The 21,016-nt window shown below is 46.9% G+C and overlaps 1 protein-coding gene and 1 pseudogene across 1 annotated transcript in view; both read right to left on the reverse strand.

The window, feature by feature from the left end:
- Positions 1 to 1,964: 1,964 nt before the first annotated feature.
- Positions 1,965 to 2,859, reverse strand: LOC132432894 (small ribosomal subunit protein uS19 pseudogene; annotated as a pseudogene).
- A 9,828-nt stretch (positions 2,860 to 12,687) lies between these two features.
- The window catches only part of CDCP1 (CUB domain containing protein 1), a 56,589-nt gene continuing 48,260 nt past the window's right edge, over positions 12,688 to 21,016 (reverse strand). The window contains exons 8-9 of the mRNA XM_060022327.1: positions 19,928 to 20,015; positions 12,688 to 17,302 (exon numbers count right to left, since the gene is read on the reverse strand). Of these exons, the coding sequence (XP_059878310.1) occupies positions 16,870 to 17,302; positions 19,928 to 20,015 (521 nt within the window). The 3' untranslated portion in view covers positions 12,688 to 16,869. The remainder of the gene's footprint in view (positions 17,303 to 19,927; positions 20,016 to 21,016) is intronic.

Consider the following 21,016-nt stretch of genomic DNA (forward strand, 5'->3'; position numbering starts at 1 on the left):
TCAAACACCATAAATGCCATTGCTAAAGTTAATAACTCATCTGACTGTCGGATCTGCCCCCGCAGCTGTACCTCCCCAAAGGACCTACGTCTTTTGGGACTCCCTGCCTCCTTGAAGGACATGGTGGCGCTAACAGCAAAATATTCTGGGTTCTCATTTACCACCCAGTGCGGTAAGGAAGGACTGGGGCAGGAACCAACTGGAGGCCAAACTCTCTGGAACAGACACCCTCCTCCAAATCAGAGGGAAGGGTATTTCATCTTTTAGGTAAAGCTAGCCTCTGTTATTTACTGCTGTTAGCATTCAGGGACAAGAATTAGGATGGCTTAATGAAACACAGTACAATCACACTCTACCTTTTAGTAATCACAGTTGGGTGACAGTCACCAACCAGACTGCCAATATCCAACATGTGGGGAACATCACTACCTGGTGGAAGAACCTAGTGACTGGAATAAATAAAACTAAAACTCACAATAAAAGCATAATATTCAATAATAGTTAACAATACACAAGAGAAGGCCAGCACAGGGACTGGACAATATTCCAGACTAATGTTTAATATAAGTAATAACTGTATTCAGATATACTCCAACTTCTCCCTCTTACAGCTGCTGTATCGAAACCTGAGGTGTCGAGGGAAAAAAACTCATGGCTTCAGAAAACTCCCACTTCAAATGACGATGTGGCAGGGATTTCAACCCATCTCACCTGAAGATGAGGACTGCCACCAGCCACTGGATCTACTCCCCACTCTCCATCTCCACCACTGTAAACAACCCCGAGATCCCTATCTCTGACAGACAGCAAGGAGCTCTGGACCCACAGGTAGGGACAATGCCCGTGCTCACTCGAAGCAGTTACAGAAGATGGACCATCAACCCTTTGCCCCTTAAAAGATTTTAAGGGTTCAGACTCCTTGAAGTGGGAATGTTAGAGCAGGCAGATAGCTAGATGGGAACAGAGAAACGGGGACATGGGCCAAATGGCAGGAAACCATACATCGTGTAAACAACGGTGGGGGGCAGGGGGGCTCCTCCGGCAGACAAAGAAAAGCAGGAACCTCTGGACTGACAGGAAACCACACATTTTGGTGTGATAAGTGTCCTGGAGGCAAAGAAAGGTGTGGAAAGGCGGGAATCTCTGGCGTCCGAACGTAACCTTTTGCTCATTATGCTCTCATTACAAAAAAACTTTACAGATAAGAAGTTCCCATCAAGCACCGAGGCCATGACACTTCTGATCAAGACTAAATAAGGACAAGGGGTGGTGGTGGTGGTGGTGGTGGGAGATTGGGATTGACATATATACACTAATACGTATAAAATAGATAACTAATAAGAACCTGCTGTATAAAAAAATAAACTAAAATTAAAAAAAAAAGACTAAATAAGGACAAAAATTCCTCCTCCCCTCAGCAAGGTGGAGCTAGCATGAAAATCAGGGAATATGACCCCAAACCCCTCCCTCCCTTCCCCCTCCCCCCTCCCCCTCCCTCCCTTCCCCCTCCCCCCTCCCCCTCCCTCCCTTACCCCCTCGCCAATGAATATCCCACCCCTTCATTTCTACACCCCACATAACGGGCTTGCCAAGAAACCAGCGCAGCTACTCAGCTCTGAGAGCCTACCATCCCTTAAATAAATCCTCGCTTTGCTTTCTTGACCTGTCTCCTCTCTGAATTCTTTCTGCAATGAGAGGAGAGCCTACTCTCCCGCAACACGGGCTCCAGCTATAACAGCCCAAAATACCTGCAGACATCGCCAAATGTCCCCTGCGGGGCAAAACCACCCCCTGTTGAGAAGCTGAGAAGCAGTAAGGGAGAGGGTACCTGGAAAGCCCTCACAGAAAGAAGCCGTGAAAATAAAATAACAGTTGAGCCAGACCTTGTTTGTTTGGTGCTTTAAATTCCAATTTCTTTCTTTCTCTTCTGTAGAGAGAAGTCTGTGCCTTTATTGGCCAGCCCGCTACTTGAGGGGAACGAAGCGGGAGGAGTGCGTGGCCCCCGTGCCCGGCAGGGCGTGCTACAGGCTTGTAGGTGATGAGAACTTGCCTAGGTAGTGGCCAGTCATCTCAGGGTTGGTTTTCACCTGGCTGAAGGTCTTGCCGTTGTAGACACCCTCCAGGCTGCCCACCATTTTGGGCAGGATGATCACGCCGCGCTGCACGTCTCCACCACCTCAGGCTCCTCCGTGGGAGGCACCGCCTTCTTGGCCTCGCGCAGGCGCTTCAGCAGCCACTCGAGGGCTGCTTCCTCCGCAGGACGTTGTGCGGCTGCCGCCGCTGACCCGGACTGTACGGCTGCGTCAGCTGCGCGCAGGCCGTGTAAGGTAGCTGGTCGAGGTCCACGCGGCCGCAGGTGAACTTGCGGAAGGCACACTTCTTCTGCTCTACCTCCGTCACCTTGTTGGCACTTCCTAAATTCCAGTATCATCGCTTACTTTACACGACGTATAAGAAAACCGTATTTCCCAAGCCAAAATTCAGGACATATGACTTAACAGAGGCTTAAAACAAAACAAAACACGTCTATGAAAGTATTTATTCGCCAGCACTCTACAGTTTAAGTCACACTCGTATAGGTTTTTTTGTTTTTGTTTTTTTTTTTTTTTTTTTACGGTGTGCGGGCCTCTCACTGTTGTGGCCTCTCCCGTTGCGGAGCACAGGCTCCGGACGCTCAGGCTTAGCGGCCATGGCGCACGGGCCAAGCCGCTCCGCGGCATGTGGGATCTTCCCGGACCGGGGCACGAACCCTTGTCCCCTGCATCGGCAGGCGGACTCGCAACCACTGCGCCACCAGGGAAGCCCCTCGTATAGGTTTTTTTCCCCTCCTCTCTTACCCCTTTTATCCTTTACAGGCATTTCCCTTAACAAATCTCTTGCATGTCTAATCCTGTCTCGGCTCCTGCTTCTAGGAGGAGTTGACCTGTTTCAATGACTCAAAAAAAAAAAAAAAAAAAAAAAAAGGTATTGGTGAAGGAAGAAACATATGGCCATCGAGGGTGCTGCTCAGATGGCTCTAACAGAACCTGCCGCCAAGAGCAGGAGCTGACTGACAACCTTGGCTGCCACCCGGAGTTACAGGGGCCAGTCTTTCGCTGGCTGCCTCTGGGCAGTGACTGAGCTCGGCAGGGGCACCAGCACGGAACTATTCCCGCCAGAGAGGTGACCCCTCTAAGGGGAAAGTTTAGCCTCGGGATTCCCCAGAGGCCTGGCCACGATTTTCTCAGAACTGTGCTGTGGTCTGAGGTTCTTCCTACCCAGTCCTTCTTCCCCCGTCTCTTTACACAGGGTCAGCCCTGTACTGCAGAGGGCTCTCTTCAGACTGCGGCTCTTGAGCCCTCACAGGTGTTTCCCCCAATCGATCTCCTGCACTTCAAATCCCATTTTCCTGTCTGCTTCTCAGAGGATCTGACATGTAATGGATTCCCCTAAATTCCACTAAAAAAAAAAAAATTATATAGAGCAATGTAGTATGTAGCCAAACTGTATCCGAGGTAATCGAACAGTTATATTACTTAAAATCAGGGATGTACCAGAAAATTGGGATGTACAATCATCCTGTCTATGCTTCCTAGAAGAGTGGATTATATTTCTTTTTTTAATTAATTTTTTAATTGGAATATAGTTGATTTACAATGTTGTGTTAGTTTCTGCTGTACAGCAAAGTGAGTCAGTTATACCTACACATGTATCCACTCTTTCTAAGTGAGGATTTCTGTACTAAGAACGGCCACTTCTTATTGCCTTCCCCGCCCCTCTACCTGGAACTTCCTCCAATAATTCATGGGACACCTGCACACCACTGTTACCCTAATTCCTTCCCCTGCCCCCTCAACATGGCTTTGGAATATCATTCTATCCAGGTAGAGGAATAGAACCCTGGATCCATTCAGGTGACAAAGATATGAATCCTCTAAGCTAAGATACTATTTCACCCCCCACCCCCAAGGAAATCCCTCTCCTCCTTCTCGTCCATCCCTCCTCCTCTTCCTCTTCAAATGTGAGGACCTCTATCCCACCATGAAGATATGAGACTAGGATATAAAGAAAGTTGGAACTTGAGGATCAAGGCTTGGCCTTTGTAATGACAAAGAGAGAAACAGTCCCTACCATCAGGCACTCAGCTAGGCTGCAACATTCTGCTGTCGAACAGAGCCAGTCTCACAGATCACCAACCTCAGACAAGGCTGACAAACACCATTCTGTAGTCATGTCTGAGCACAGACAAATATGAAGCCACTGTGCAAACCACAGAAATCACCCAGCCCCAGCTGACACAAATGACAGCTGTCCCTTCACCAACCACGGCTTTAGCTCTGCTGCCTTTGTCTCACCTTCTATATAAAAACTTAAATTCCTGAGCATAGAATCGATCCTGCTTCCTGATAACATCCAATCCAGAGCAAACCCCTGCTTCCTTAAAACTTCCCCCACATCACAACACAAGCGCAAGTTCTATTACAAGTCCCTTGTGCTAAGAGGCCCCATGACTCCTCATCTATGCATGTACACAGCCTCCTTCACTGCAACAAATCAGTAAATCCAACTTTGTTCCTAGTGGTCTTCGGCTACAGGGCATAGACAGGTGGTCCACAGGTGCTGGATCCAGCCAATGAAAGAAAAGGAGAAGAAATGAAAGGCAAGACAATGATGAGAAAAAAGGTCTCAGTACAAAGAGTCGAGGTGTAGATGAATCTCCTGACTAGGGTTCCAATTCTAACTCGCTCTGTGCCCTTGAACAAATCATACACAAGTGGAAATACATTGAACCTTCACAGGGCTGCAAAGTTAAGTCTGATGTCTGAGCAGTCATCAGTTTAGAAACGCACAGGTCACCTGTGAGAATGGCTATCATCAAAAAGAATACAAATAACAAATGTCAGCGAGGATGTGGAGAAAAGGGAACACTCGTGCACTGCTGGCAAATTGGTGTAGCCACTGTGGAAAACAGTACGGAGGTTTCGCAAAAAACGAAAAATAGAACTACTTTATGACCCTGCAATTCCACTCCTGGGTATATATCAAGGAAAAATGAAAACACTAATTTGAAAAGATACATGCACCCCAATGTTCACAGCAGTATTATTTACAATTGCCAAGATATGGAAGCAACCTAAGTGTCCATCAACAGATGAATGGATAAAGAAGATGTGGTATATAAATACAATGGAATACTACTCAGCTATCAAAAAAGAAATTTTGCCATTTACAGCAACATGGATGGACCTAGAAGGTATTATGCTAAATGAAATAAGTCAGAGAAAGACAAATACTAGACAAATACAAAGACAAATGATATCACTTATATGTGAAATCTAAAAAAATACAACAAACGAATATAACAAAAAAGAAGCAGGGAATTCCCTTGTGGTCCCATCGTTAGGACTCTGTGCTCTTACTGCTGAGGGCCCAGATTCAATCTCTGGTCGGGGCACTAAAATCCCACAAGCCACATGGTGCAGACAGAAAAAAAAAAAAAAAAAAGAGCAAGCAGACTCACAGATATAGAGTACAAACCAGTGGTTACCAGTGGGGAGAGGGAAGGGGGGAGGGGAAATAAAGGGGTAGGAGAGAAAGAGGTACCAACTATTAGGTGTAAAATAAGCTACAAGGATATATTGTACAACACGGGGAATATAGCCAATATTTTATGATAATTATAAATGGAGTATAACCTTAAAATATTGTGAATCACTATATTATATGCCTATAACATATAATTTTGTATATCAACTATACTTCAATAAAAAATAAATTAAAAAAAAGAAAGAAAGAAACGCACATGTCTTTCAGGAGCAAAAACAGACCAGTAATGATCGTCGCCTTCCAGAGACTTAAAAGGCCAAAGTTAACGGCTCAACTTTTAACTTGTGGGCCGAAGTAGAGGGTACCAGTTAGGAAAATTCATGCTTCTAGGAGGGACCAGACTAAAGGAACTGTGATCGCAAAGAGAAGAAATCGAAAGGTGGGCAGAAGGTTTTCTATGCATCCTACCTGAGCCAAGTCAGCTTGAGCTGCAGGGAGGCTGCCTGTGTGGAATGGTGCTGCCAGCCAGACGGCCTTTAAGCCACCTGTTCTACCACACGGCTGCCACTTTTAGCTGTGTGCTTTACCTGGGGGAGGATCTAGGCCCCAGGTGGGGAAATGCAAGCTCCAAAGGCAAAGGGGGGCCTTAAGCGAGATGGAGCAACCTTTCTTGCCCTCAGTGGTGAAAATGTTAACCAGAAACGCCCTTGGCACAGTCTCATGGATGACGTGCCTATGCCCTCGACTGGGGATCCTGCAGTTTCCTTACTCACACGCTGGTGGCCCTAAACCTGGCTTTCACGGCCTTCTGTGCTCTGATGAGGGTCCAAGGTTCGTCACCCGTACCCAGAAGCTATGGGGAAGGTTCCTTGCAGGCTGGTGAGGCAGAGCTCTTGGCCTCCTCCGTGCTGTTCCACCCTGAACAGAGTGCGGTTCCTGGTTCTCAGCTGGCTCACTGGGCCTCAGGATACCAGCAGGCGGCCTGGACGGAGGCAGTCCAGACTCGCCACCAGGACGCTAACTGGGCCAACCGCCCTCCTGATCCCACTCCCCACCCCTCGCAACACCTCGCCTGGTCCTCGCCCTCCCCTCCCCCTACCTCGCTCAGGGCCTCCTCCTTCTCTGGACCTCGGGCTCCCTCAACTCTCCTCTGGGCCTCAAGGGTCTTTCTCACCCTCTGGGCCCCTCAGGCCTAGGTATTTTTTGCCCTAATTGTCCTCACCTGGTCCGCTTTAAACATAGTTTAAAATCATGTCTTAGAAGCGGGAAGGGAGGACGGGAGGCCAGGGCAGTTGGTTTACAAGTGTGCCTCAAGATGGGCCTCATCCTTTCCTGGGAGATGGGTTGGAAGGAAGGTGGGGGATGAGTCTGGCCTCAGGCCCTTGCCTCACAGCTCCAGGATGAGCGCTTGCTCTTAAACTAGAAAGATCTGGAAGGATTAGGAGCTGAGGTAACCCAGGATCCTTGGGTGGGGATTTTTGTTGTTGCTGTCATTTTGGGGGCAGGCCTTGAACACCTTAGGGAGGAAGGGGCCCCCTGAGCATAAACAGTCCTTTATTTAATGGTCCCCTGTGACAAGAGCCCTTTCACAGGAATTTGCTGGAAGAATTTGACCAACTGAGGAGACAAAGCTCATTGATTTCCTTCCTATGTTCTCATGTCATCCGTTATCTAGCATCTTAGGGCGGCTGTTCAGAGAGGAGGACAGTGTTTGTTTGGCAGAACCTCATCCCTAGCACAGCCATGATCTTCAAAACTCTCTCTCTAATTTTCTGGGTCCTCAAAGAACTTGGGAAAGGGGACCTGGAAAATGGCAATTCAGAAACTTGAGATGAGACCAAAGCATCATAGAAGGGCCCACCCTTCTCTATCCCAAACTCTGGGTATGGTGAGTTGGATCCAGGAAGCCCCAAGGTGCCACCCTCCCCAACTGAGCCTGTTTGGTTCCTTTTATTCCTCAGTAGCCTGAATATGGTGGTTTTCATCTCTCCTTCAGGCAAGAAAATATTAGGTTGCTGTTCCTAAAGAAACAATAGTCCTCTGTGCAGAGGTTTGGAATCAAGGGTAAATCTTGAGATGACCTATGTCTTACAGGTGCAGAGTCTATTACCTTCTAGCTGCTCCAGCCCTAAGTGTTCCTGAGGGCCACAATAGAGTGCACGGTTTTCTTTTCCAGTATCCAAAATGAAGGTTATGGGTTAAAGAATATTGCTGAGAAATCATCACAATATGTTTTAATTAGTTTACAGATTAATGTAGCTTGTTTGCTAAATACTTGCAACCTGGTCTGTTGCCTTGGGAGCAGGGCTAGAAACAAAAGGTCAGAATTGGGAAAATTGAATAAAAATTGGCAAAGAACTCATCACATTTTATGACTGCCTCTCCAGCCAAGCCCCACATTCATTCCTCTTTCAGTTTAGAAGTGTCTTAACAACTCAAGAAAGGATCTAATGGAATCGAGGTAACCAGCACCTCGTTTGGTGCCATGCTTTTTGAATGAATGAGCAAACGTTGCCATGGAAGTTTTGTAATCTCCTCCCTTCCCCCACCCCACGTCCCAACCCTCCCTCATAGCACTTTACCTGGCAGCTTCTCCACCAGCACTCAGCCTTAGCACACTGTCTTGCGCATAGTAGGTATTTAATGAGTACATTGAAATAACTGGATACACAGCAGAATGAATACCACACAGTTGAGTGCTACCCACACTGAAATTCTTCATGAAGATCAAAGCAGAGTTGATGCCATGTTCAATTATTGCTCAACTCTTGGCAAGGATCTGAAGACAAACAGAAACATCTTGATCTATTTGTGCAAGAAGTCTGCTTGCAGCATCTGTAGCAAGTGTAAATTCTCATCTGAAAAACTGATGTCCCTGGCCTGGAGAAAATAGATTAATTTTTTTTTAACACCAAAGACAAAGTCTTTATTATCTCAAAAGGAGCTTGTTACCCATGTTATTTAAGGAAAACATAATTGAAAATACTTCATCCTGGATATAGTGGACTGATTTGACACTAGACCTTTTTTAAAAGGTATAAGGGGTTTTTATCTTCATTATTGGAAGTACCTATGTTACCACTATTTCTCAAAGAGACTGTTATTTGCAGAAATATCACCGGGTTGCTTTTCAAGAGGAAGTGAGGAAGATTTAAATCCTGATTGGAAAGGATCACCTCTGAAGAACACATTTCCCAATTATCCTTCCATCAGCTGGCTCACTGGGCCTCAGGATACCAGCAGGGGCCTCCTGGGTGGTGCCTGCAACCAGTGATGGGGTTGGATGGGGGTGGCCTTGGGAGGAGGTTGGAGGGCAGGTTCACCCCCAGCCCCCCAGGTGGAGGGTGGGGAAAGTGCTCAGCCTGCAGATAGCTCTGGTGACACTGCAGTTGGCAGGCTGCTAAGCAATTAGTGTCTCTTGAAAAGAAAGGGACCGACAACGGACTTGGCCCCTGCTGGTATCCTGAGACCCAGTGAGCCAGCCCAGGGTCCAAAGTACACACTGAATCCAAGTCTGAGGCATAATGGCTCTTTCACTCCCACAGGGCTATGGACTTGGATTTTGGCTAAAAATATTTTTTTCCTTTCGAAAGACTAAGTATCACAAAATGATTTTCTCTCCCTGAACTCCAAGGAGCCACCCAACCCCCTCCCAACCCTAGTTCCTGGGCTTAAGATCTGAGTGGATTCTAGTCCCTCCGGCCTGGATCCTGGAGAGGGCAGATCTGAACATCCTGGGCAATGAAGGGGCTGAAGTCACTTCACCAGCTGATGCCGGGACTCCTCTTTCCAGATGGGCGAGGGGAGAGTTCCACACCTCCTCTCCCAGGACTGGTTGTCAACCCCCGGAGGACTTCTTGGCCTGGGAGTATCAGCATTGAGGAATGGAGTCCCCGAGGTGCTGTGGAAGAGCCTTCTAGGGTGTTTGAGCAGCTACCACACCTTCCAGTCTTTTCCAGCCTTTAGCCTCTCTGGGAGTAACCTGGTATCTCTGACCAGAGGGGCACGAAATATGGCCAAACTGGTCTCACCACCGGGGGGTGGGGAGGGGAGAAGGGAGGCTTAAAATCTCTGAAAAACTGCACACACAGGAGGCTGAGAAGAGTAAAACCACCAAAGAATCTTGAGTTTTGACAAGTTTTTTTTAAAGTTTTTGTTTTCATTTTCTTTTATTTTAAAATAAGGTACATTTGCATGGTTCAAATTCAAAAGCTACAAAAGGGTATATGGGGAGGAAAAGTTTCCCAGTCACAGTTTCCTTCCATGAAGGCAAACACTGTCCACAGTTTCTGTTTAACAAGCTTTTTTTCAAACTTCTGTTTGAAACTTTTCAAATGCTTAGAGGCTATTTAGTGGCACTGACTTAGCTCTACATTGGAGAAGAAGTGATGAGTTTCTGACCATCTTTAAAGGAGTGGTACTGTTTGCCCAGTCTCTTGTCAGTGAGGAAAGGTGTCCTTTGCGGGTCAGGGTGGAGCAGGGAGAAAAGACTGAACCGTTGCTATGGTTACTTCAGGCGATAGGGAATGCCGCACCCCTCACATGTGTTTGTTGGGGTCCGTCTCTGATCTGGGTGCCTGGTCAGGCAGGCCCAAAGACCCAGGGCTGCCTCAGACACAGGCAGCCAAATATCTTAACATACTGCAATAATGTTAGAAAATGAAACCCCGCAGTTCCCAGTTCCTTGGCTGTGGAGCCCACACGGCTCATGCTGTAATGCTTCTCCCAGGAACATCTCTTTCCAGGGCTGCACAAATGCTGTAGGATCATATGCCAGCTTGCTGGAGCTGACAGCTAAATGAATTTGGAGAGAACGAGGTGTACAGCATCTTTGAATTTGACACAATTAGCTAGAGAACTGTCAGCTCACAGGAAAAGACAACCAGCTTGCTGGAGATGAGACCAAGCCAGATGAGCAGACTATGGGCGATATTCTTTTCTCTTCAATGCAGATGTAATGAAGAGTGGCTACTAAATCCAGACATTGTCATATACATCATCTCTCCCCACCCTGGCCATCACCTTTGTTAAATAGGTATTAGGATTCACACTTTACAGTTGAGGAAATTTTGGTTCAGAGAAGTTAGGTTGCGTGTTAGGGTACACAAGGTGGTGCTTCACAGCTGCCTCTTAGTAATTCTGAGGTCTCTTCAGTCTGGGGATAAATGTTACTACTCATGCTGCACTTATGTAAATGATTAGGCCCAATTTAATGAGACTATATATTTCAAACAAAATATTCTTTGATTATCTTTGATAGAAATGGGGATAATTATAGAGAGAAATTCTATGTGTCAATAGAAAAAATATAGTGTATTCTTGTGGGTTGTCAAATTCTAGCCATGCTCACTGTCTCTGAGCTTTTTGACCTCTTGCTAAACTGGCTCCTAACATTTGTGCATTTTAGTAATTAACATTTCCATTTTTCCTTTCCCCCTCCCAACTTGGTGTCACTGAGAACTAAAACCTGGCTGTCCAGATCCTTATTAGGACTGTCTAAAAAAAAGGAGAAGGAGCAGCAGAAGGAGGAGAAACCCTGCAAAGTGCAGCTGGACACCTCCATGCTCTGCACAGAGGAATATCTGTGACTGTGACGCTGATGTAGATGCTAGCACCAGACATTCAAATTGCAAACTAGGAAATTCGTTGGCTTGGCACTGCTATTCTCACTCCACCATCTAAAAATGTTTTGAGATGTGGCATATATATACAATGGAATATTACTCAGCCATAAAAAGAAACAAAATTGAGTTATTTGTAGTGAGATAGATGGACCTAGAGTCTGTAATACAGAGTGAAGTAAGTCAGAAAAACAAATACCGTATGCTAACACATATATATGGAATCTAAAAAAAAAAAAGAATGGTTCTGAAGAACCTAGGGGCAGGACAGGAATAAAGACACAGACATAGAGAATGGACTTGAGGACACGGGGAGGGGGAAGGGTAAGCTGGGATGAAGTGAGAGAGTGGCATGGACATATATACACTACCAAATGTAAAATAGATAGCTAGTGGGAAGCAGCCACATAGCACAGGGAAATCAGCTCGGTGCTTTGTGACCACCTAGAGGGGTGGGATAGGGAGGGTGGGAGGGAGACACAAGAGAGAGGGGATATGGAGATATATGTATACGTATAGCTGATTCACTTTGTTACACAGCAGAAACTAACACAACACTGTAAAGCAATTATACTCCAAAAAAGATGTTAAAAAAAAGAAAAAAAGTTATGGAACGAGGCAGGAGAGTGGGGGAGGGGGGAGTTGGATGAAGGTGATCAAAAGGTGCAAACTTCCAGTTATAAGATAAATAAGTACTAGGGATGTAATGTACAGCATGACTAATATACTTAACACTGCTGTATGTTATATACAAAAGTTAAGAGAGTAAATCCTGAGTTCTCATCACAAGAAAAAATTTTTTTAAAATTTTGTATATATATGAAATGATGGATGTTCACTAAACTTATTGTGGTAACCATTTCATGATGTATGTCAGTCAAATCATTATGCTGTATACCTTAAACTAATACAGTGTTGTATGTTAATTATTATCTCAATAAAACTGGAAGATAAATAAATAAATAAATAAATGCTTTGAGCCCAACATCTAGAAATCTTCTAACTACCTTCTGGACTCAAAAACTGAGGTTACAGTTTGTTCTAACCATTAGCCCTTTCCCCCCTTCATTTTCTATAGAAGTGTCCCTCATTAAGTGCCTGATTGCTCACACTATATAGAGGCTTAACTTAAGTGGGCACCCTGCTCCCACCTGCAGTACCATTTCCTGAAATGAAACACAACTGTTTCACCAGGGTGACTTACTCCCACGTCTAAGAGACTGATTCAGTAAGATATGGGGCAATATACTTAGATTTGCTCTTTTCCCCTTGTTCCATCTATGGTGCTTCCACCTTTGTAGATCTCTTATTTCAATACTTCGAACCCAAATCTCTCTGCACAGCTGCCAATTCAACTTTTAATATATGAAACTTATTGATGTTTCAAATGGGAGAATGAGGGATTCAGAGTATCCCACCCCAAAACATGCAAGCCTGGTGTAAGGATCATTTTGAGCTGAAGGCAATGAAGAAGAAACAGACACAAGAAAAATTCTCTGTCCTCTCCCTCTCTACCGGGAAGGACAGTTTGATTCTTTAATCAACAGAGACAACTCTAGACTCTTAGCCCAGAGATGACAGCAGAGAAATCTATACAACACACCTTGCGAAAACCCGTATTTTCCATTAACTCCCCCCGTTTATTTACCTTTTCACAATTTGCCACTCACTCCTAGAAGCTCAAAGTACTTTTCCTTTGTCTTGTCACTTCTCTACAAATTTAATGCTCTTACGATGCAATATATGCATCCCCTTAAACCTGAGGCTCTGAGACTGACGCACCCATAGGCTAGAATGGATGTGACACTGTGCCAGCTTCCAGGCCCAGGCCTTGAGGGACTAGCAGCTCTGACATCCTGATGCTGGGAACACTCGCCCTGGGAAGCAAGCCTCTGTGTTGTGAAGAAGCCCAGAAAGCCCTGTGGAGTGAGTGGTCCACATGATGAGGAATCAATGCTCCCGGCTGGCAGCCAGCAATAACTTGCCGGCTGTGTGATGCACCATTTTGAAAGTGGATTCTAGTTGAGCTGCTCCAGAAAGGCCACACGGAGCAGAGATAAGCCATCCCTGCTGATCCCTGCTCAACGTGGGTTTGTGGCAAAATATGTGATTGTTCTTAAGTCACTAAGGTCTGCTGTGGTTTGTTACACAGCCGTGCCCGGTCTCCTCCGTGTACTTGGGTCTCCCCTCCAAGTGCATGGCAGGTGGTGGGGACCCGCTTGGAGCTTCCCTCTCCCACTGCCTTTCCGGTGGCTGGTGACCTGCACTGGGTGTAGAGCAGTCAGTGGCAAGGGGGCTCAGGTTGCCTCAACAAGAACAGAACAAACTCTGGCCTCTCAGTCACTCATTGGCAACCCGGAGTCCAGCTTGCTGGACCATAAACACATAGAGAAGATGGAATCTGCTGAGCCCATGTTGAACCTGGGAAATGAGGGCCTCAGCTGAACCAGGGGACAGGTCGCCAAAGCATTTAAACAACCTGATGCCTTTTTTTCTGTATATCTCTTTATTTAAAAAAGTGTAGGAAATGAATAAAATGCTGCCTCAAAAGTATATACAACAAATAAATTATTTTGAGTTAAGCATTGCAGATCCACACAGATCAGTCCCAGCCTTGACCCAGGTTATGTTCCATGGACTTATGCTTTTCCCCCTTGACTCTTCCTTGAGACATCGCCCTCCCGTGCAAAATGACTGCAGCATTAACCAGTCCTGTCTGAGTCGGGCTTTGTCACAGGTACAGAGGATGGGCGTGAGGGCAGCCCGGCATCAGTAGACCCAGCGTGGAGGATACTGTGCTGGCACAAGCTAGGCTTCAACAAATGTGTTTGGTTTTCAGTGACCCTGAAATATTTTACAGAAGTGGGGCCTGGGCTTTAAAGAAAAGAGCCAGGGGTATGTCGGGCTGGCCCCTTCAAGGAGGTATGTCTTTGGAAAACATTAAATCTACCTGAGGTCTCAGGAAGACAGCAACTTGGCCTGGAGTTTTGAGCTCTCGGTTAAAAGAAAATGGCCACGTGGTGCCCTTGTGAGTAAAGGTGGCGTGTGATGACAGCCCTGCTTTAAGGGTGGGATTCAGAGCACTGACTGAGTGACTGTCAGAAGCAGCCAGGAGGTCAGAGAAGGCAGAGAATGGAGGGCCAGGGCCGCAACGATGATTTTAAATATTGATGCAATTTCAGCAGAGGGAAGGAAGGCACAGCCCTCCTCTGGCCCTTCCTGGAGGGTGTTTGCCAGCATCTCAGGTCGACGCTGAGGGTCCCTGGGCAGAGCCAGCCTTTCAGAAGTAAAGGTGTCACTGTCAGCACCGAAGGCATAATTTAAAAAAACCCAACATACTCCTCCTCCTGGAAAGAGTTTAAAAAAACCCTGGAACACACCATTTAGGAGATTGCAAAACTCCTTTTCATGGAGGCAAAGTAGCAGGTGGACAAGTCTGGGCAGTGTATTTCCAAGGTGAAGTCACTGAACACGACGACCTGCATCTACTTTTCTTTTTTTTTTAAAAGTTCATTCATTTTATTTTTTAAAAATTTATTTATTTTTGGCTGCATTGGGTCTTTGTTGCTGCGCGCGGGCTTTCTCTAGTTACGGCGAGCGGGGGCTACTCTTTGTTATGGTGAGCGGGCGTCTCATTGCAGTGGCTTCTCTTGTTGCGGAGCACGGGCTCTAGGGCGCGTAGGCTTCAGTAGTTGTGGCATGCGGGTTCAGTAGTTGTGGCTCGTGGGCTCTAGAGTGCAGGCTCAGTAGTTGTGGCGCTCAGGCTTAGTTGCTCTGTGGCATGTGGGATCCTCCTGGACCAGGGTTTGAACTCACGTACCCTGCATTGGCAGGAGGATTCTTTAACCACTGCGCCACCAGGGAAGCCCTACATCTACTTTTTAAAGGAGGTTTTGCCACAGAAGTATCGACCTGGGACTGTACTGACAAGCCATAACACAATTCTTCTCCTCCCGGATGAGAACAGGGGCCACGAAGGCAAATGCCCACAGGAGCTGGGCTGGTAATTAGTATAAATGAAGGATGTGGGCTGTGTGTAAAAGAAACTTTCCTGAAGCACCCATCAGCCTTAAGAATTGTCTTCTTATTTCATATGAGATATGAGTCTTGAACTTTCCATTTCATTATGAGAAGCAACTCTGCAGGGTGTTGACCAATAGCAGCAGACCCTCAGCCTCAGTGTGTGAGGTGACAGGGTTGGTGGGCCCTGTGGTGAACTGGTGAACCAGATGCCGCATCTAAAGATGAGCTGCGTTTCAACTCCAGCTGGTTGTTGCTCGGTGAGAATGTGAGCCGCAGCATGGCCAAACCCTCTGATCCAGAATTTTATGTAAACATTTTATAATTTTAAATGTTGGTGACTAACTCTTTAAAAAGATGCACAGGCTAAACAAAACACACCTGTAGGCTGGATCGTTCTCCAGTCTCTCCTGCAGGGGCAGGAAAGGTGTGGTAGGCAGAATAATGGTCCATGTCCTAATCCCCAGCACCTGTGGATATGTTACCTTACAGGGCAGAAGGGACTTTTCAGTGTAATTAAAGATCTTGAGATGGGGAGATAATTCTGGATTATCCGGCCGGGCTTTATAAGTGAAAGGTCCTTGTCAGTAAAAGAGGGAAGCAAGAATGTCACATTGCCACCATCTGAGGCAAGGAATGTGAGCAGTCTCTACAAACTGGGAAAGGCAAGGAGATGGATTCTCCCCTAGAGACTCCAGAAGGAGCACAGCTCTGCTGACACATGGATTTTGGCTCAGTGAAACCCATTTTGTGCTTCTGATCTCCAGAGCCCTAAGATAGGAAATTTGCGTTCTTTTAAGCCACGATGCTTGTGGTAATTTGTTGCAGTAGCATTAGGAAACTAATACAGGCGGCCACCCTTTGGTGTATCCTTCAATGTTTTTAGAGGATGAAAATACTCTCTAAATTTCTATTTAGATGCTAAAGTATTGCTGCAGCTGGGAGAGCCACACATGGCAATTCCATGAAATTTCTCTTACTTCTAGGTCAAAGGACAATGAGACTCAAGATGGATTTCTATGGTAGGATAACCACACACAGAGCAAGAGAACCAGCAAGTCTCTTATCAAAGCAGATGTGCGTCAGTACCCTCAAACACGTACACCCTTTTCTGGCTGGACAGACTGCAAATTATTCCCACCTCCCAGGGGACAAGCACAACTAGTGGTGAGCAGAAGTCAAAACCCAGCCAACTAACCAGTTAGCGTGAGCTGTCACTACGTCAGGTGAAAAGAGCTGCATGGCTATACAATTGACTTCTTAAATACACAGGACCACCAAATAAATATAATAAAGCATACTGACATTTCCACCCAGGGGACCCCAGTGAGAGCACGGGTCTCCGTGGGCTCCTAGGGGTTGGCACGGTCAACCTGAAGAAGTCCAAATCCAAATCCAAATCCAGGGCTCACTGCATCCCTGTCCTGCGTGATTCAGCCTCTCCCCTCTCATTATGGACTGGTTACAACCCAACCTGAGTTTAGAAGGACTTTCACTGTGATGATTGTATCCAGATCACAATTCATCATTTTCAATGTCTCAGCACTGGAATGAGTCCACTTGGAAATCAGAAGTTGGTGGCATCCAGAAAAACCTCCTGCTATCCTTCCACAGAATTCCTCTTCTTCAGGATTTCTGGGTGGGAACCCTAAAGGGCATCTCAGTGCCCTGCTTTATGTCAAGTCTTAGGGGTGGGTCCAAATTATTCCCCAGGCTCCATGGTCTCGTAGGTTTCTAGCAAGGGAGGGTCTGTGTTCCCATTGCTTATATTCCTGTCGCTGGGGTAGGAGAAGGTGTACGTTTCGCTCTCAGACTCAGAAAGGAAGCCAGAGGATGGCTCATCTTCGGTCAACTTTGCAGTTGGAGCCCTGGAGCATATGCGGGGTGGGGAGGGAGGGCAGTCCCCTGTGGGGCCCTGGAAGGGCCGGTAGGTGTCCACCTTTGGCTGGAGGAAGGACCCTTTGGAATCCTGCAGCAGATGCCCATACACCATGGTGTCATCGATTTCGGCATACACGTGGGATTCGTTGTCCTTCCGTCTTTTCTGAAACGTTTTTGGCTGCATCGGCATCTGGGTATTGACGTTACCATTGTAGATACCTACAGCTGGGCCCTTGTTGATCTTCTTTTTCCTACTGAGGAAAGGAACAAGACAGAAGTCAGGAAGAAAACGATCTTAGAGGCTCACCAACTGTACATCCCTACTGGAATGAAGATCATTCAGGGTTCTGACTGGGTCTCCCCCAAGTCCCTCAAATAGCTTAGCGTTTGAAACTGAAACTGCTGTCCTCAGCGAACAGTTAGAAAGGGACCAGCTTCTGTCTCCAGTTTTTAAGGTGGAAACAGGAGCAGAGAGTGGTTTAGAGAGGGCACTGTTAACACCCTCTGTGCCTGAGTTTGCTTTGATACCTGCGTGGTATCCAAAGGTAGAGACATCTGACAACCTCTCTTTCCTAGCAGAGACAGGTGGTGTCCCAAACCAACCACATCAAGCACGGGTGTACCTAGGTCAACCTTCTATAACTCTCTGAGTTCTTTCCTGTAGCTAACGCTTCATCTCAGTTTTGCATGGGCACAAACTACGACCATCTAGTTTCTAAATGATAGCATACGACACTCAGATACAACCTCAGGAAGGTTGTATCTTAGTTTTTAGCTGGAGTTGGGGACAGTAGGACTCAGCATCAGCAGAGGGATCCAGTCCCTTCAGCAGTAACCTCCAAAAGAGGAAAGAGCTACAAAGAAGACAAAAGTCAGGCTGGGGTGCCCGGGTTCCTCCCTAACACCATTAATGCTTGGTTTGTAATGTTCTTTGGTATTGGACATGGATGGGCATTTGCACTCCCTGCCTCGGAAAACAAAGCCTCGCCCTCCATCTCCACCAGTGAAAAGCAGGGGATGCTGACTTTTTAGCTGACCAGAGATTCAAATGGAGGACAGTAGCTCAATTAGCATAATGGACCACATAATGCATGGCTGGCGGTTCACTCATTGTGAACCTGTACTTTTCTCAGATAAAAATAAATCTAGTACATGTAGCTTGTAACACTGGGTTCCCTGGCCAGGATGACAGGCTGCAAGGCCTCCAGCCTGAAGCCTTGTAGCAATGCTCCGCCCATGTGCTCCTACAGCACCTTGCTTGTCCCCACCAAGCTCTTCTCACACTGTCCTGACACCGCCTCCTTATTTGCCTGCTTCTTTAGTCCCTCTGCCCCCATAGACGGCAGGAGAAAAGACTGTGTCTTGTGTATCCCCAGCACCTCTCCTGGTTCCTAGGGCCCAGGAGACCCTCAGGAAGTACATGCTTCATGACCAAGTTCAGCGGCACTGTCTGCCCTCCTTCTCATGGCAGGAACCCGTCCTCCCTCCCAACCCAACTTGGGGACAGACAAGCCTTATGCAAACCTGCCAGCCGGTGGCCTCCCCCACAGCAAGGCAGGGGCTGGTAATTCCCAGGCCGGGACTGGGGCACTTTAGGGATGGAGGCAAGTGCTGGCCCCTCCCCTCGTCCAATTCCCTCCTGATGAGGAACCTGGGGCCCAGTGTTAATGCCATGCTTTCCCATCTGGGTGGAACATACTGTGCACCCCAGACAGGAAAGTTTCCTGAGAGGAGTGATACAATGATGTTTCTTTAAAAGAAGTCCTTTTCCCTCATGCCAGATGTGTGCAATCACATTTCACAGAGAAGACGCCTCCCCCGAACCTGCCAACCCACCCTCATCAGTAGAGACATTTCTGATCAGCAATTTCAATTGTTTGCTCATGGCCCCAGTTAATAAAAAAAATCTTTTTTTAGTTTTTTGCTAAGGGAAATAGATTCCCCCCGCCCCCATGGCTTTAATTAGAAATAGGAGCAGAACTGATGAAATCTGGCAGCAGCATGTACTCTGTCTAAAAAGGTCAACACTTTCCTCTCATAAAACAGAAGCTGTTATCCTGAGGGGGTGGAAGGTGAGACTGAGTCAGTTAACTGGGTCTTCCTTCCTCTTGCCCACAGGGCTGGCTTTCTGATGCTTGTCTGGAGGCCAATAAACAAGCATAAAACAGACAGTTTGTTTAAGAAACTGGAGGAGAACAAGCTGGGCAGCGTGAGTGTGTTTTCCTCAAGGTGACGGGGGGAGCGGGTTCACAGGCCTGGTCTGGCAGGGTCTACGGGAGCGTTTTCCTGCCAAGATCACCCCTGTGAGGACCACAGTCTGATGAGCAGACAGTAAATGATTCACAGGGGACTTATGCTGAGGCAGCTGCGTAAAACTGCAGGCTAAAATGTCACCGCATGTGTATTTTTTTTTCCTACTAGGTAGGGGATTTTTTCCCCCTCCAAGCATAATTCACATCCAGTAATATTATTTATTTTCCACTTCTCTTTTTTTTGGCCACGCCAGGTGGCTTGCAGGATCTTAGTTCCCCAAACAGGGATCCAACCCGCACCCTCGGCAGTGAAAGGTTGGAGTCCTAATTGCTGGACTGCCAGGGAATTCACCCCCTGCAATATTTATTTTTTTGGCCGCACTGCATAGCACGTGGGACCTTAGTTCCTCGACCAGGGATTGAACCGGCGCCCCCTGCACTGGAAGCACGGAGTCTTAACCACTGGACTGCTAGGGAAGTACCCGCCCTGGCAATATTATTTAACATTGATCTTTGCGGGGGAAAATGGAAAGCAAGGGGAAAAGTCAATAATTAATGACAGCTCTGGTCTGTGTGATGTAAGGAGGTGTCAGCTCAGGTGAAGACAGTTCGAGAAATTCCACCTACTTCTTTTTCACAAAGCAAATGATGAGTCCGAGGGCAAACAGCAGTAAGGCGCCACCTCCCACCACCGCGAGGATGATGACAGTCAGGTCTGTGAACAGAGACACAAGGGAGGAGAATGGGGAGACACTTGGTGTCAGGCTGGTGATGAACTCCAGTAGACAGTCTTCAAAGATGGCTACCATCCATTCCTTCCCTCCTCGTACGCACATGCTGCTCCTCCCTTTAAGGGGAATCTGTTTCCTTTCCTCCTGAATATGGGCTGTGCTGGTGTGGACCTAACCTTTTAGAAACCTGGCAGCTTCCTGCGCTTCCTGAGGAAAAGCCAGCCACCATGTAAGAAGTCTGACTATGCTGAGACCATGCTGTGAGGAAGCCCAAGTAGCCATGTGGAGACTCCATGAGGAAGACAAACCAAGGCTCCCAGCCTTGAAAGTGAGCAAAGGTGAACCATCCCAGCCCCCCTCTAGCTATTCAAGGCATCTGGCTGAGGCCCCTCATATCTTAGAGCAGAGATGAGCCACCTGCTGTGCTCCATCCAAATTCCTGACCCATGGAATTGTGAGCAAAAAAAAAAGGTTATTGTCTAAGCCACTAAATCTTGGAATAGTTTGTTATGCAGTGAAAGATAACTAAAACAAACTGGGGGACCTACCAGATCTATTCCAAAGGCTACTCCTGGCCTATCCCAGCTGTGCTCCCCTGATCGCCACAGCCCATGTTGGAGGAGAGAAGAGCAGGGGGTGTAGAAGAAAGCAAGGAGTCAAAAGTCAGAGGTGAAGGAGTTAAGGAGAGGGTTGTTTCATGTGTGCTGTCCTTCTCCTACAGTTGTACAAAGGAAAAAGAAAATATATCAGAGAGAGAGCCCTGCACCAAACCAGGATTTAGAATTTCTGGCTTGTTCAATAAGAAAACAAAAGGTGAGACTGTGAGAAAATAGGACTAGAAATAAATGACAGAAAATGAATGTAAGAGAGGAAGAAAACTCAGGAGCCAATCTGAGAGTGTGGGCGAGCTTTTCACTTGTGGCTTCTGGTCCCCGTCGGTTCTCTTGCTGCTAACCACCTGTGTGGCCTTGGGTGGACACACAGT

This window comes from Delphinus delphis, chromosome 10 (genome assembly GCF_949987515.2).
Source record: "Delphinus delphis chromosome 10, mDelDel1.2, whole genome shotgun sequence".
Taxonomy (NCBI): Eukaryota; Metazoa; Chordata; class Mammalia; order Artiodactyla; family Delphinidae; genus Delphinus; species Delphinus delphis.